The sequence below is a fragment of the Pectinophora gossypiella genome, chromosome 6 (genome assembly GCF_024362695.1).
Source record: "Pectinophora gossypiella chromosome 6, ilPecGoss1.1, whole genome shotgun sequence".
Lineage (NCBI taxonomy): Eukaryota > Metazoa > Arthropoda > Insecta > Lepidoptera > Gelechiidae > Pectinophora > Pectinophora gossypiella.
The window spans coordinates 15,756,657-15,774,376 of NC_065409.1; the positions used below are offsets into that span (position 1 = coordinate 15,756,657).

Genomic DNA, 17,720 nt, shown 5'->3' on the forward strand with positions numbered 1-17,720 from the left:
TTTGATTTATTTAGTGGATAACAGACAAATATGCAACCTTTGTCTTTGTGTATAAATGATGATGACCCTTTTTACAGAAATATTGGTAGAGAAATATCCGAATTCTATACTTAGTGTTACTCTTTATTCTTAGGTGGTTTATTATCGACATCTTCAACCCTCACCAACTTTAAATATAAAATTATGAGTATTATATAAATTCATTCAATTTCCTATAATACAATACAATACAAAAACTCTTTATTGCACTTGAATCACATTAAAAATACATTAGTAATAAATAATAATAATTAATAAAATAATAAAATAAATAAATAATTAATAAATAACTATTAATTAATTAATACTTAATAAATTAATACTTAATTAATAATAAAATAACTAATTTTACTTTATATATAGTTTTTATCCCTTTATTTTTCAACTTCTAGCTTTAAGTTACCTCAATCACGTCTACGTGTTGTTTTAATATTTGTTTAAAACTAATTTGAATGTTGTATACGCCTGTAATGGTATAACATCGGTCATTGTCCGTTGAATTTAATTCATGTAATTTTCATGTATATACCGATGGCGTATCTTAAATAAATAAATAAATCACTTCATATAATAACTCCCATATAACACTAAATAAATAAATAAATATCATGGTCCATCATGTTAGAAAAGACATAATTCCTCTGTCGTTTAATATACGCTCCCAGTGTAGCTTAGAAGCAATTAATTTCTTCACTCATTTTCATATCGTTTTCCACTTTCACTATAAAAGCTGCATTTTTATCTCGAATAGTGTGAAATGTATCACAATGGCTTGTTTCGTAACAGCCTCTTTTGTTTCTGCTGACGGTCCCACCTATATTGTGTGACCTCTTTGTTGCCAGTCGATAATTATTTTAATACGCACAAGAACACGCCGCCACAAACACTTTCACTAGTATATTTGCATTTTCTCCCCTTGTAAACAGCTGCAAGCAACCATAGTTTTTGCAACGCCAAACAATGCGTACAATGGTGTTGCCAGTGTTACCACATCAAAATTAAAATGTCAGCTTTCATTAATGAGGGCAAGAAAAACAATGCGCGTGACTAGGTATATTCTACTTTCATAATCCTATCGAAACTTGTGTAATACGTTTGTCTACACCACCGCAAACATCCTCATCATCAAATATAAGTTGATCCCCTTTGAGATGCCCTAATAAGATTATGAAACGAACAAAAAAATGTACCAAAAATATCTCGTGTCATTGCTACTAATTGAGAACACGCAACCGTAAAGAAAATTATTTTTACTTTTAAAAGACGCCGGCGGAAACGGCTGGATATTATTCAGCCAGGAACTGTTAACACACCATTAGAGAATTCGAGCGCGTAATCGTATGTTCGGATCGCACTTTGAATCGGCGCGAAACGCTTGCGTGATCTGATTGGTCGATTGCTTTGGCGCGAATCGCTCGAGTGATCGCATTGGCCGATTTATGGCACGTGCGTTCCAAACATCCGTTTTGTATATTCACAGAATTTGATTGAACGGAATTCGTGGAATGGCGGAGATTGGTAATTTACGACGACACTTTTAGATGCTTTCTTTTGATTGTAATTTTTTGTTGCTACATTTTTGAGTAGATATTTAGAAAGTCTGGCTTTCCGTGTTAGATGATTCTAGTAAAATAATCGTGTTACCTATCTGTTTATAACTAAGCAGAAAACACGCCACACAATAAACTACTTATTATCTTTTTATGGCGTTTCTTTTACAACAACTTAAATTGATCGATTTACGCGCGAACATAAGTACTGTCAAAGTCAAAGTAGTGAAGTGACATTAGCTTGTACAAATTAGTGTTGCGCCGAGTCGATCGATTTCCAATATGGAAGTAATCAAGCTTTGGAGAGTGGGAAACAGCAAACTTGACCGTAACAATGTCATCGGGTCAGCGCAGACGCCCATTCCCAATTATTGCTTGTTCCAAACACCTATTGCGATAATTCCGCCGGTGGCTGGTAGATAATGGCAATCTTATCTGGTGCCTGTATCAGCCCAGCCCAGCGTCCCATTAGTGGTCCGACCGACTTTCCCTGCGGGTAACAGCGATTGTTGACGATTGTCCTCGCCTAGTGTGGAGCTATGAATGTGAGGAGTGGCTGCGGAATAAACTCAGCAGTTCACTGTTGTATCTTTTAAATTAGTTTTGTCAAAGTTGATTGTTTATTGAGCTGTTATAAGGTCATGCGGGTGTTCTTACGTTAGACCATAGAATAAGGAATAATATACTGCGTATAGAACGGCAACTCTCCGCTCCCCACCAGCGTCTGAGCTAGGTTTACCTCACCCCCCACCGAACATAGTTTAGACTTGAATCAGATGCGCGTGTACGATAATGTCAATGTGTAGTGTCTGTGTAAAACGAGGTTGTTTGTATGAAGAGTCCGGGGTGTGCTTAGACTCAACTATTTTAAAATAACTCTTTGGAAGAATGTGTAGGATTACCTGTTAGAGTAATGTTATTAGTATGTTTCTTCATATTTTATAACACCTTTTATAAAGTTTAATTAAATAAGCAGCATTATATCGTAAGTAATCCATTTTTCAACATTTCTTCGTTTTCCCTAAATACAAAATGGCTTTAATGACCATCAAAGAGCAAAAGTGCAGTCACTGAGCCCAGCGAATTATTCGTAAACAGTGGTGATATTATGAACCATTAGTTGTCATAATTATAAAAATGTTTTTGCAGGTGTTTTTGGTCTATTACAGAAACGACATGTAACCAGGAGGTCTGGGCAACCAGTTAATTTATTACTTTGCAAGAAACTGATTGGACTTTTGCACCTTATCGTACGTCAGTACAAATTAGATTCCGTTATTTGAATAAATAGATAACATTTTATCACACTTTTCTGATATCCTCCGGGAGGCTTTGACGGTGACAAACGGACGTACAGTTAACCGATTTGTCAGAGGAAAGGTGTGGATAATATTAGTTCTTCATTATGTCATCGTTATGGTGTCGTTTGAGGATATTACAGTCGTTAAGGCCTGTTAGAATATGCCTGGAGCGATGCCGGGCCTCTTATAAACTTTGTCGTAACGGTGATAGTTTATCAAAGTGAATAAATTAAACTTTTATTACGTTAACCTATTGATCCCGATTATAGGCATCATCTTGCGCTGATATGGCTCACCACCTATCACTGATGGGGTTGGTAATCCACCTCACAACCCACACGATAGAAGACCTATCATGTTGGTCAGATAGGAAGCTCGGTGAGGTGTACGGTCACGAGCATTAATATGTATACACTTTGGTATCATGTCACTTTAACTTTTTTGACAAATTGAACTGTAAGTCTCACTAAATGTCAAATATGTTAGTGCGACAGAGTCCTAAAGTGGGTACATTATATTGCTCATGGCTGTAGGTAGATACTTAGTTCACCTTGCGATGTGAGTTTGAATTCACGTTTGAATCATAGATAATTAACATCACGTGGTCCAAGTTTTGTGACTGGGTAACGGCAGTAGGCTCGTTTCCACATGGGACTTAACAGCTGGCAAGGAGTGGATGTACTACACACCTATTTAGGTACACTGCTCACCCCTTCGGGGATACAGGCGTGATGCTTTGTAAATGATATAAATAAAATATCACCTCCATACCGCTGTACGTCTCGTATTTATACCTCGTAGCCAACTTAGTGTAGGTATGCTACTTTCCAATGACACTTGCGCTCGCGCATAGTTATGGGCGGTCGTAAATATACCTTCTGACTCACCCCACTAGTATAGAATTAGGAATAATATTGCGTATAGAACGGCAACTCTCCGCTCTTGACCAGCGCCTGAGCTAGGAAAATCATCAAGAAAATCAATCTTGAAAATCACTTCCGAAGGGGGTGTAAAGGGGATGAAAAAGCGGAATTCGATGCATACATACATACATAAACTCACGCCCATTTCCCACCGGGGTAAGCAGAGACAATAGAATTACATTTGCTTCGATCCTGACTCTTGCTTCCTCCACATTCATCAATCGCTTCATACACGCACGCCGGTTCAGAGTAGATCGTACTAAACCTTTTCTAAGGATATCTCCAATTTGGTCAATGTAAGTCCTTCTCGGTTTTCCTCTGCCAGTCCTACCATCAACTTTCGCTTTATATCGCTTTTGCTATTGATGCAGATAAAGATTAATAATAATTTGAACATGGAAGTCTTTAAATAGGCTCCGGACACAGGTTGGCCGCTGCAAGGATAATCTCTGCAGGTGGGGATACCTGGTTGATGGTTGCGATGATTGCGAGTGTGGAGTATCACCACAAACTATGGCTCACCTTTTGTGCTGTCCTAAGTGCCCTAACACCTGCACTATTAAAGACCTGTACGAAGCCACTGACAATGCCGTAAGCGTGGCCAATTATTGGTCAGCAAAAATTTAGTTTCGATCGCCATCGACTCGCAAAGAAGAAGATTTGAACATTTCGAAACTAGCTGTCGAAGGTAGGGAAAACCTCGGCTTAGAGCGTTATACGAAACTCTTAATAATAGGGACAATAATTAAAAAAACAAACAATATACCCATATAAATATAGACCTCATAGATATCTAGCTTATGTTTACAATTCAACATAATATGATTTACGAGAGTAGCAAAACGCGACGGCTGCGCAGGCGCAAGTTAAAATAAGCGATCGTATAATGAATGTCAGTTTCATTGTCTCTAGCGATCTGTACGCAAATTTATGCAAGATTTGAGATTATCGCCCACTGGTGTTAGTCTGTATGTCACCTTATACTTAGATTATATGAATTGTGCAATAAATTATATATCATTTCATCATCTCCCTAGCCTCCGTAGTCCAGTGGTTGAGCATTAGGCTCACGATCCGGAGGTCCCGGGTTCGAACCCCGGTGGGGAAATATCACAAAAATCACTTTATGATCCCTAGTTTGGTTAGGAAATTACAGGCTGATCACCTGATTGTCCGAAAGTAAGATGATCCGAGCTTCGGAAGGCATGTCAAGCTATTGGTCACAGTTATTTTTTACTGATGTAAGTAAGTCTCAATAGTAACCCTGACACCAGGTTTGATGGGGTTGGTAATCCACCTCAAAACCCACACGATAGAAGAAGAAGAAGACATTTTCAAATCACGCAGACTAAGCTTATTCTAACAAGCATATTAACTCCTAAAGTGGCTTAAACATAGGACACTACAGCGGACCCAATAATTCACTTTTATCGCTTGAAATTCTACTTAAACTGTGTAAAATCTTATGACCTTTAGGAATCTGTAATTATATCATTTGCGTGCTGCGCTAAATACCACTAAATGCCAGCATATCGATACATCGGGTAATTAGGGCTTTAGAGCTCTATTCGCCACTCCTGCGCATGTTCGTGGTTCAACACCAGATCGTTAGATTATTACGTGACACTATCACTTTAGTGGGTGAATTGTTGCGGATTGCATTTGTAGTTCAGTTGGTTTTTACCCGACTGCCAAAGGAAGAGAGTAATGTTTTATAGGAGTACTTGTTGAATATTATTTGTAGTATATTTTTTTGTTCATATTGTGATGGATGTACCTCTGACTACCCCAATAGGGATATGTTATGAGCGTATTTTTTGTAGTATTTTTTTTTTCTAAAAGTTAAATTTAGAATTCGTTCAGCTGTTTGTCATCCCATGGCCACTTCTTTTTTTTCGCTCATGTCGATAGACAGGCTCCGTGGTGTAGTGTTTAGAACGTTCGCCTGTCGATCTCAAGATTCAGGTTCGATTCCCGGACACTGTCCTTTGATAGACTAAGACGGAACTGACATTGTAGGCGGAATCACCTGATCGTCCGAAAAAGTAAGATGATTCCATGCTTCGGAAGGCACGTTAAGGCGTTGGCCTTGGAATACTAGCTCAAACACGTCCACCAAAGCGCAGTGGAGCAGCGTGGTGAAGTATGCTCCCATACCCTCTCAAGTTGAGGGGTCATGCCCAACAGTGGGTTGTAGGTATACAGTGTATCATTGAATGGTTCATCATATCTTAGGATTGCAAGTATCCCGTCTTGTGGAGTTCTTACTCTGCCCACCCTTTTATGGTTACAGACGTGAGTTGTCAATGGCCCCGATTCCTGCAGACATCTCCTAATTTTACTTTAAGTTACACCCGTCATTTTCTTATCCGCCGAAAAGGAAAGGGACGGATGATTGCCAGCTCTTAATTTTAGGAAGAATGAGTAAATTAATGAATAACTCGGGCGGAGCAAAAAGGTATCTCGCTGGTATGCAAACCGTTTGACTTGAGTTGTCTGCTTAATTCTGTCGGATTATTGGCCGATGTAAAATTTTTAGACGGTTGTTTTAGATTTCTGCTTAAAATTGACGTGTATTCCATGAATTTTATGCCTGTCGATTACCCGTCCCTTTCTTTTTCAACGGATAAGAAAATGACAGGTGTCTGCGGGAATAACACCTATATCTAAATCTACACTGACAATGAAGGCTTATGCAAATATTCGAGCGAAAAAACTGCGCTAAGCACCCCGAGGTCTGTCTAATTATGCTGTGACCCACATAATTAACCGCCGCCATTACCGTATTAACAATGATAATGGCAAAACAATACTGTCAGGTTTTACAAGGTAAACCGTAGTTTAATGTATGTAATAAATAAATTCAAGAACCACACTGTTGTCGGTGTAGCATTCTCCATACCACTTTTTAATGGAAAAATAGAGCAGTGGTTTCCCTCTTGCCTTCCGCCCCGCAGTACGCTGACGCGAATAGGATGGCCAGAGTAGTCTATTTCAAAGCCGTACTAGGACTCCTGGCCACCGCCTCTGAATAGTACTGACAATTGACAACATTTCAAATTTTTAAGCCGTGGTTTTTTTGTGCTATTTCGAAAGTACTTGTTTAAATAGAAGACACGTATTTTTTCTTTTCAAGATTTTTCCACTAGAAGTTACAAAAAATATTTTTTGAAAATTGGATTCTGCCATTGATAGAATGAAGGCAGTATAATGTAATGTACCTTTGCATGCGTATTTAAAACAAGTCGCAAACAAAGTGTCATGTTATGTATGACATTTACTTTTTTTATAATTTTTATGTAAAGGTCTGAACTTATTATGCCTTCCTCTTCTGACCTCGTGGATTTTTCAATATATTTCTATTATTACTGAATTAAAAAATCTGAAAAAATGTGTTTTGTGTAAATCATAGAAATATCTCGAAATGGTTTTCGATTTAAGGCACCTTAGTAAAAATGAAATGTTGTCAATTACTGCCCTCTGTCAGGTTCCAGGTTACAGTCCCAGTGACTTGGCCCTTCCGTCCCGCATTACCCTGCCGATGGTTCCCATCTCCGCCTCTGCAACCGTAGAGATCTTCTTCGCATCTAATATACACAGACAATTAGACGGTAGGCATTTCATCCCTATGTTGTGGATATAACACCGATCCGCACTAAACGTCTTGCGTCTTCCTAGCTCAGGAGTACTCTAAACCGGTAAGCAAGCATGAAGTCTGTGATGAGAGTGGAGGAAGCGAAAGTGTGTCAGGATCGTAGTAAGGGGAACTCCGTGGTCTCTGCCTTACCTTACGGGAAATAGGCGTGATCTTATGTACGTGTAAGAAAAAGGTAAAAGATGATACATAGTTCATCTTTAGTACACTAACCGCGACTTATATCGACGTATGGATTGGTTGTTCCGAGAGTGTACAGTTATGGGGATAGGACCCTAAGTAAGCGCATACCTTATCAACAGTTTGCCTGAGAACATTAAAAATGAGCCAAAAATGTTTAAAAATAAGTTAAAAAAATATTTATTACATTTAATTTAGCAGGTACTTACCTATTTCTTAATTTTTGTTTAATAACCATGTTTTGGTGAGACTGATCCTGCTTATGCAATTTTGCAGGACATTGCATTTATACCAATGTTGTTTAAGGCCTTAATAATAATAAATAAATAAATAATAGTTTTCAACGGCAAAGCCTTCCTTAGAATGTCCCACTCGTACTTGACCAGCTTTTTTTCTGGACGCATTTCACACTTGATTTAATGTTTGTGTGGTTGAAATTTGTTTGTGTTTAAGTTTGTATTGACGTCCATTATAGGATTGAATCATATTTCTTTCTTACTGCTTTCTTTCTAGTAATGAATATGTTTTTTTTTGTTTCAGAGATGGCAGCGGCGGTGGTTCGTGCTGTATGATGATGGAGAGCTCACGTACTCCTTGGACGAACATGTAAGTACTGCAACGGTCATAAAATTAAAATAACGTACTCTCTTCTATCGTGTGGGTTGTGAGGTGGATTACCAACCTCATCATCATCATCAGGAGTGCAGGAGTCATCTGCGCATGAGTGTATTATAGTGAACAAGTAGTTGCGCTGGTACAAGTCCAGTGTCTCCTCCTCAAACCTGGTGTCAGGGTTATTACTAAGCCGCTATAGACCCCTGACATGATTCATGTAACGACTACGTACTTAAATCAGTTCGTACTTATATCTTTAGAAAGTTAACTTTTTAAACTTTAATCGGGTATATAAATCCATAATTATAACGAGTAACGGCCTCTGTGGTTCAGCGGTTGAGCTTTGGGCTCACGATCCGGAGATCCTGGGTTCGAATCCCGGTGGGGACATATACCTTGTGTAGTAAGATGATCCGTGCTTCGAAAGGCACGTTAAGCCGTTGGTCTCGGTTACTACTTACTGATGATGCAAGTACGTGGTTGTTACATGAGCCATGTCAGGGGCCTTTGGTCCAAAATAATAACCTTGCCACCAGGGTTGCTGAGGTTGGTAATCCACCTCTTAACCTACACGATAGAAAAAGACTGGAAATGACCAGCTTCCTAGACAACTACGTCATTCCTAATCTGCTGGTGTACAAATTCAACGCTGTCCACGCCTTAAAGGGCAGCGCCGTGTAGGGTAGCGCAGCCTGTAATTGACTCGTTAGAGGAAAATGTCTACCAACTGATAACGAATAAGATATGCTGTTTGCAGAATTGATTGGGATTTGAATAAGGTTTTTGTGTTTTGGTTTATCATACCTGGGGGGTTAAAATGGTCACATCATAGCAATTCATCTAAGAAAGCAATATTGCAATTTGACATTTGCGCATATAAAAGTAAGTGCGCAATGCAAACAAATGTCAAATTGCAATATTGCTTTTTTAGATTATTGCTTGGATGTGGCTATTTTAACCCCCCTGTTAGGTGTCTGCTACATAATACTGTTAGTGACATATTAATGAAAACTTTCAGGGATAATTCAGGCCATGATTCTGAGTTTATATCAAGTAGAATTTTCCGTCGCAAAAGTATGGAACGGAAAATAATTAAAAAAAAACACTAAAATTTTCATGAATTTTCTGACAAGAAAATCCACTTGATATCAACTCAGAATCATGGTCTGAATCATCCCCCTCAGTATTTGTTACGATGTCACTAACACCGTACCTACTCGTAACGAATACTGAGGGGGATGATTCAGCTCATTATTCTGTTAATATCAAGTGGAATTTTCCATCGCAAAATATATAATATATAATTGAAAATAATTTAAAAAAAAATGATTAATTTTGCGACGGAAAATTCCACTAGATATCAACTCAGAATCATGTTCTGAATCATCCCCCTGAGTATTCGTTACGATGTCACTAACACCTTGCCTTATAGTGAAAACTACGTAAGCCTCTAAGGACTGTCTCCTTCGCACTTACGCGGTAAGGCTGGTAAGAATGAGATTTTTGAATGGAATGTCCGGTTTGACCGGGGTACTTTAAAAACTACTGTGAGCGCTGTAAAAAAAGAAATAACTCGACTCCATCTTATATCCTTGCATTTGGAAAAGGGACATACCTCCAAGCTATCTGTATCAAATCTAACATTATTCCTTGCACTCATAAATATTCACGCACGCAGTAATTTCAAGTGCGCGCATGAATTTTCAATGCGCGCCGTATATAGGCGCGGGCGCATCGAGCAAAAAGTTGACGGACGCCTGGTGCTGTTACCCTACCAGGAAACAAACCCTGGACTTGGGAACTCGGCGGACTTGTTTGCGTAGGTATGTGATACGACCGTAAATAAAGATGGTCCACAGTATTTATCTAAAGGAATGACATAACATAGCTTCACGCCTGTATCCTCGAGGGGTTAGGCAGAGGTGCAATATTGAGTATACTCCTCGCCGGCTATGTTTAAGTGTCATGTGTCATAATAAATAATGTGAACAGGGTCAAAAAAAGATATTATATTAGGTAGCATTATAACATTTTAAATAAGAAACTAGATTAAAAAAATACACAAATTATCATAATTTTTCACCACAATGGTTAGTCAATAAAGTCGAAAAACAAAAAAAAAGTATTTTCTAAGGTATATTTTTATTTATAACTTAAAATACACTCAAAAGTAGATCAAAGACATCAAGTTACTAATTACGTTTAAAAAAACATTTTAAATTCAAATGCCCATAACAGGACCAGTTACCTTTTAACTTACCAAAAATGGCTGCGTCAAAAACGCATGGGCTTAAATTAATTACATTTTTCGCCTTTTAAATTAAAATTAGAACAACAAAGTTTTATTAGACAAGTGACTTATAAGGCGTAGTAACAAACATTTCACATTCAAGTAATTCAGCGCACCCATATGGGGTAAAGCGGTCAGTGGTTGGCAAGACCGGAGACGCAACAACCTAGCATTATAATATATTGCTGGCACTTTAGTATAGTTTTAAATACCTTATTTATACAAAAATAGCAACTGCATTTAAAATATAATAATTCAATTCATACTCTTCTAGGATTCAATAAATAATTATTACATAATTTAGGAACAACATACCTGCATAATGAAAATATTAAAATAATACGTTTTTGGCTAAAAGTATACATTTTATTACCTTATATTAATAAATTAGTTTTACATAAACATAACATAAACATTCTATGTACGCCCCACTGCTGGGTAGAGTCCTTCCTTCAATCAACCGGAGGGGGTATGGAGTATACTCCACCACACTGCTCCACTACGGGTTGGTAGAAGTGTCTTTTTTTTACGGCTAATAGCCGGGACCAACGGCTTAACGTAGCCTCTGAAGCACAGAATCACCTTTCTTTTTCGGACAATCAGGTGATTCAAGCCTGCAATGTCCTTACAAAACAAAGGATAGTGTCATAAAGTGATTTCGACAATGTCCCCATCGGTTATCGAACCCGGACCTCCAAATCGTAAGCCTAACTCTAACCACTAGACCACAAAGGCTGTTGTTGTGTTAGTATTAATAAAATTAATAGAGATTTCTAGTAATAGTAGGGACGTGCATTTCTTTGCGCTATTCTATATTTTATGTCCTTCATTTTGTATATTATGATTTATGAAATTATGACGACACTTTCAGATATTCATAGAACACTAAAACGCATTCTAAAATAGTTTCTAGTTTGAATCAAATTAAACACAGGGTGTTAGTAACATCGTAACGAAATCTTTGAGGGATGATTGCGACCATGATTCTGAGATGATATCAAGTGGAATTTTTCGTCGCAAAAGTATGGAACAGAAAATAATTTAAAAGAAAACAAAAATTTTCATGAATTTTCCGACTGAAAATTCCGAATACTGAGGGGGATGATTCAGACCATGATTCTGAGTTAATATCAAGTGGAATTTTTCATCGCAAAAGTATAGAATTGAAAATAATTTTAAAAAACTAAAAAAAAATCATGAATTTTGCGACGGAAAATTCCACTTGATATTAACTCAGAATCATGGTCTGAATCATCCCCCTCAGTATTCGTTACGATGTCACTAACACCCCGTATATCTAAGTATACTTACAATGAATAGCTACCAAAGTCCATAATCTACGTCAACAGTGGGATCTATAGATCGTTGTGTTGTACTCCTAATTATTGGCTCTTTAATCAACACATCTTCACCAGGATTAATGTTATAAATAACATCATTAATCCTTTTAATCACTTTGCCATTTTGATTGTAAGCTAAATCCAAACTAAATGCATGGGGTCTCGTACTATTTTCGTATACGACAACTATAACTAGATCGACAGTGTTATCTTCAGAAGATTTAACCCAATTATTGATATCACGTTCGTAAGTTGCAAGAGCGACTCTCGCGGATTTCCGCGTAGGTACCAAGTTGAAAATTTTATTCTGACCCCCAATTTGATACCCGATCAAATTCTTAGCTTCGTCACCTGGTAGAGTTGCTATGTGTTTTAAATTATTAGATACCTCTACAGGAATTTTAGCATGTTTTATCGGCTGAATTGTGTTTGCTGCAATCTTTGCTTTGACTATTAAAGGCAGAATAGGTTCTTCGTCATTTTGAGGCATTTTTACCGTGTAACTGTAAACAGGGTTTCTATTTTCATTAACGTTTACAGTTTGGAAATAGTTCGATAGTTCTATCTTCTCTGCTGCTGCTAACACTCGACTTTTCTTCACATTAGAGTTGGTAACGCATCTTTTATTTCTGTTGGTTTTTTTCGCGCAATTATTAGTAAGTAAATCTTTGCTGAATTCCTGCAAAGATGGAGCTTGCGCTGGCGGCGCACATTTCACATGTTTTTGTTGGCTGTTCTCGCACCAATAATACTTAGAATGATAACTATTGTGCTTGTTGCATTTGCCTACGCATTCGTCTCCGTAAATTGTGTTTGCTTTTACGTAATTATACGTCTTATTAGGATTACATTCGCTTCTGTATCCGTGGAAATTTGTGCACATGTAAATTGACCCGTCGAGTTCACAGGAATCTGCGCAGGCGCCGTAATAGAGACTATCCTGCTGGTTTTTGACCCATTTTGTTTCGGTCTTAGAGCTGCAGTAGTCCCAATCGAAGTCGTTTGAGACGATGCACCATTCGTAATTGTATCCGAATTTTCCACATCTGCTTAAACAGGTTGGTTTTGGTTGCGTCTGCGCAGTGTAATAGGTAGGCGCCGTCTCTTCACTGTTGATGCATTTCTTTTCTTTACGATCCCAATTGGCAAAACATTTACCATCAATGCAGTCATTCATACATGGTTCTCCGTGTATCGTAAATGAGACTTTGGTATATGTTACGTCACTCTTTGTTAAATCCACTATTGTGTATGCGATCAATATTGATCGAGACAGCATTTTAAATAGATGCATTTTTGCAAAATCAATTTCGTAGTATTTGTAAATATTACGCACGCTTAGTTAATTAGTAATACGAATTTGACACTATTGTTACTCAGAACAAATACTTAGTTTCAATATTTCTGGAATTTATTGCCATTCTCACAACCTACTGCGTAATTAAAACTAAAAATGTCAATTGTGTTAATTGCAACTCTAGCGCACTCGACTTTCACAAAACTACTAACTGATGTAAAAAGGATCCTTCCTTTTATACTTAAACGATGATTAATAAGTATTATTATTTTTAATCTTACGTAATTATACGTGTTTGTGGTACGTTCCGATTTGACGTTGTAAAAACGTTAGGGCGTATTTATACTATTGTTCTTGTGTCGGTTTTATTGTAATGATGTTTTAGGTATTTCTTGATTTAGTATTAATTATTTCCGTATTTCCCCTTTACGGGTTATATGTTAAAGGGAAACCCAATAACATAGGTTGTCTAAATTAAACAATGCGTATTCCCCACTACAATATTGTACTAATTATTTTCTGCCTAGGTTTGAAAAAATCTTTTTAACTGACTTCAACGGCCTCTTTGGTCCAGTGGTTGAGCAAAGAGATCGTGATCTGAAGGTCTCGGACATTTCAGGCTGATCAACCGATTGTCAGAAAGTAAGATGATCCGTGCTTCTTTTTTTGGGGCCGAACCGCGGCTCTTGGCGTCATCTGAGAGAATAATATTTGAAAGAATTAATCGACCCGGAGGTCAATAGCGATTCACGCTGAATGAGGAAAATCTTCGACGTCAGCGGGGTCGGTATCGGAGTTCAATCCGAGCTTCGTACTTCACGTTAAACTGTCGATCCCGGCTACTTAAATATAGTCGTTACATGGGCCATATCAGGGGCGTTTAGTAACCCTGACACCAGGGTTGATGAGCTCGGCCATAGATCTCACAACCCACACGAGGGAAGACGACTGACTTAAAAAAATGAAGAGCTTATTTCGGCTGAGAGCAAAAAAACGCACAATGTAGTCAGCTGCTTATCACCCCAAGCAAATAATAAATCTCTACTATATCCGATAGATAAGCACATTCATTCATGATAATGATAAAACACAAGTGCCTTACCTCACTTCCTTCCCTCACCTAATCTTTGTTTCCTAAACGGAAACAAGAATGATTCATAATTGGATAGTCACTCCGTAATATAACATAATCTCACGACTTTATATACTTTTATATATAAAGTATATATATATATATATATAGTCATTCCACGCACACCACACACACATGATACACACATCACACACATATGCATCTTTTATCTTTGTTTTTGGGTATAAACGATGACCCTTTTTATTACCCCTATTCTGATCACAATAAAGAGAAGCAATATAGGTGTGAATGAATAACCAGGTCGAAACAAATAGCCATCTTTCTGGTATGCAACCCGCATGAAGTGTGCTGTCAACTTAATTTTGTAGGGTTATTGGCCAAATGTATTTTTAGAGAGCAGTTTAGATATCTGCTTAAAATTGACGTGTGTTCCATAAATTTTGTGCCTGTCGATTAGCTGTCCCTTTCTTTTTCCGCGGATAAGAAAATGACAGGTATAACTTAAAATAAAATTCAGGCCAGTATCATATTAACTTATCCCAATGTTTATAATAATTATTTAAATAAAACCCACTTTCCCAAGAAATGCATTTTCGTATATGTGACGTAACCTGTATTGAGCTGGTTTTCCCTTCGCGGGTTAGAAGGTCAGACAGGCAGTCGCTTCTGTAAAAAACCGGACCTGTCAAATCTTCAGGTTAGGTAAGCGGACCCTGTGAAAAACGGGATAATGCTAGGGAGATAATAATAAATATTTAAATAAAATAAACAATAACCACTGCCTTAGTTTAGTATTTATGCTCTACAAATATTGAATATTTTTCTATGCATTACGGTTGTGTATTTTATGACACACAATTCGATAATAACCACGAGATTACATATTATTAATAGTGTTATCTATATTTGTATATTTGATATTTTATTGAATTGACTTTTTTATTTGACTGATGAATATGGAAACTGGTCGAAAACTGGAGAAATTGGTTGGTGTGCTGCGGAACGGAAGGCGATTGGGGCAACCACCGTTCTACACACCCTATCTATGGAGTAATGAAGGCGATTACTCCATCGACAAGAGCGCAGATCTTAAATAAAGAGAGAGGGATGAATATGGAGGAAGCGAGAGAAGTGTGTCGGGATTCGGGATCGAAGCAAATGGAATTCCATAGTCTACGCTTCTGCTTTGGTGGGCGTGAATTTATGTACATATGTATATTTTATTGTTTTATTGACGCAATGGGAAATCAGTGGGTTTCCGAGTTTTAACGGTATTTTCAATCAATAATGAAAATTATATCCGACTAGCTTTTGCCCGCGGCTTCGCTCGCATTAATTTCGGGGTAACACGGTTCCCCTTTCCTAATGTACCAAAATTTACATACATACATACATAAACTCACGCCCGTAATCCCTAATGGGGTGAACAGAGCCACAAGTAATCAAAGATAACTAAAAAAACCAAAATACCAAAAACAAATATACCAAAATTTAGGACCTTGACAACAGTGAAAACTCCCATATAAAGTTTCACTCCCTCTTTGAAGGGGGTACATTGCCACAAAAAAATGATGCATGATTTTTTTAACACACACAAATAGTCCACATACCAGTTTTTAGCTCTCTACCTTGAAAATTGCGGAATGCTCCGTACAAACTTCCACCCCCCATTTTAGGGAAGTGGGGGTTAGAAAGACACAAAATATAGTCTATGTCACTCTCCACTCCTTCAACTATCTCTACTTAAAAATCACGTCAATTCGTCGCTCCGTTATGCCGCGAAACATGGCCACCAAACACACATACACACATATACTCTATCACATTTATAATTATTAGTATGGATTTATAAGTATTCGATAGAAAAACCCGTTATATTGTTAATAAGTATAATATAAATATCCTGTATAACTCATCTCACAGCTGGACGCATGCGCGGTCAATGTTTTCCCTCATTATTCCTACACAAGCGTTTATCGCTATCGACCCACTAGGGTCGATTCATCATCATCAGCCGTACGACGCCCACTGCTGGGCATAGGCTTCCCCCAAGGATCTCCACGACGATCGGTCCTGCGTTGCCCGCATCCAGCGGCTTCCCGCGACCTTCACCAGATCGTCGGTCCACCTTGTAGCGGGCCTACCCACTGAGCGTCGTCCGACACGATAGGGTCGATTCATTCTTTCAAATATTCTTCCACTCAGACGACGCCCTGAGCCGAGGTTCCCGCCCAACTGGGCACCCTTAGGCCTGTTGTCTTAAATTTTGTACCGGGTGAGAGCCCTCAGCGCTCCCCATTTGTCCGGCCAAGTAGTTAATGCCATCCGCGGCAAATCTACAATAAGTCACGTTAAAAAAAATGGTTGCTAAGGTTGGTCCACGTCACGACCTATGTAGTGAAGTAGCTTCGCCTACATTCGGTTCTTAGTTCCGTATTCCACTGACTTTCATTAATTTATGAATATTCCATACATAATGAATGCACCGGTGGAAAAACTACGTGGGTGTCGCCAACCGGTTATTATTCAAATATAACTTTGCATGTGAAAACAGGGATAATTGCGTGTATTTGCATATTGTCAATCATTTGTCAGTTCTTGTATTTTAAGTGCAGTTTTCCCTGTTGACTCGACCATTATAGACGGCGATACGGCTCACCACCTATCACGTTGGTCTAACAGAAAGCTCGGTGAGGTGTGAGTACTTAGTTCATCTTGCGATGGATGGTAGTGTAGTGGACTTCCATCGTTTCCAACTTGTCAAATCTGTTACATTTTACTAAACGTCAAAACACAAAATGACCTTGCTTCCTGGGGTTGCCTCAAGCATTAACCTTGCTTCCTGGGGTTGCCTCATAATTTTATGTTGTTTAAAACAAAAAATAAAAACTTTTTTTTTATTTGTTTGAAAACGCACACTGTTCGTCATAGAGAAACGTGATAAAATGTCGACACTTATTATTAAGTTTTTCTTGTTTAAAATTCATAAACAAGTTGAATAGAAAAGAGAAAATGTTTTTCGTTAGTTTTAGATCTGTCTTTATTTAGTGTTGATATTATGCATGAAAATAATAAGACTTGTTTGGGTTTTACGGACAAAAACGCGCGAACGTATTTATTGTTAGAAAAATAATGACAGATAAAAAAGGTATTTCCAACATAACATAATCAGTATCTAGAGTAACTAGCAGATTAGCCAACATATTAGGCTAATAATAATGGGTGCGTTCTCAATTCCCAACATTTAGTAATCAGATTTTCATAATTTATCTTGAACCTAGTACACGACCCAATTGGGATGTAGCCGAGAGCTTGTGTTTATGTATGTGTCTTTTTTTTTTTGACGTGACTTGTTGTAGATTTGCCGCAGATGGCATTAACTACTTGGCCGGACAAATGTATGTGTCAGTTGTCTAGGATACTTTAGGTAACCTGTA

General features: G+C 37.9%; 1 protein-coding gene across 3 annotated transcripts in view; it reads left to right on the forward strand.

Moving 5' to 3' along the window:
- LOC126367737 (protein outspread) overlaps positions 1 to 17,720 on the forward strand; it is a 401,410-nt gene that overhangs the window by 291,939 nt on the left and 91,751 nt on the right. For all 3 annotated transcript variants that reach the window (XM_050011415.1, XM_050011416.1, XM_050011417.1), the window contains exon 3: positions 8,189 to 8,254. In XM_050011415.1, coding sequence (XP_049867372.1) covers positions 8,189 to 8,254 — 66 coding nt within the window. The remainder of the gene's footprint in view (positions 1 to 8,188; positions 8,255 to 17,720) is intronic.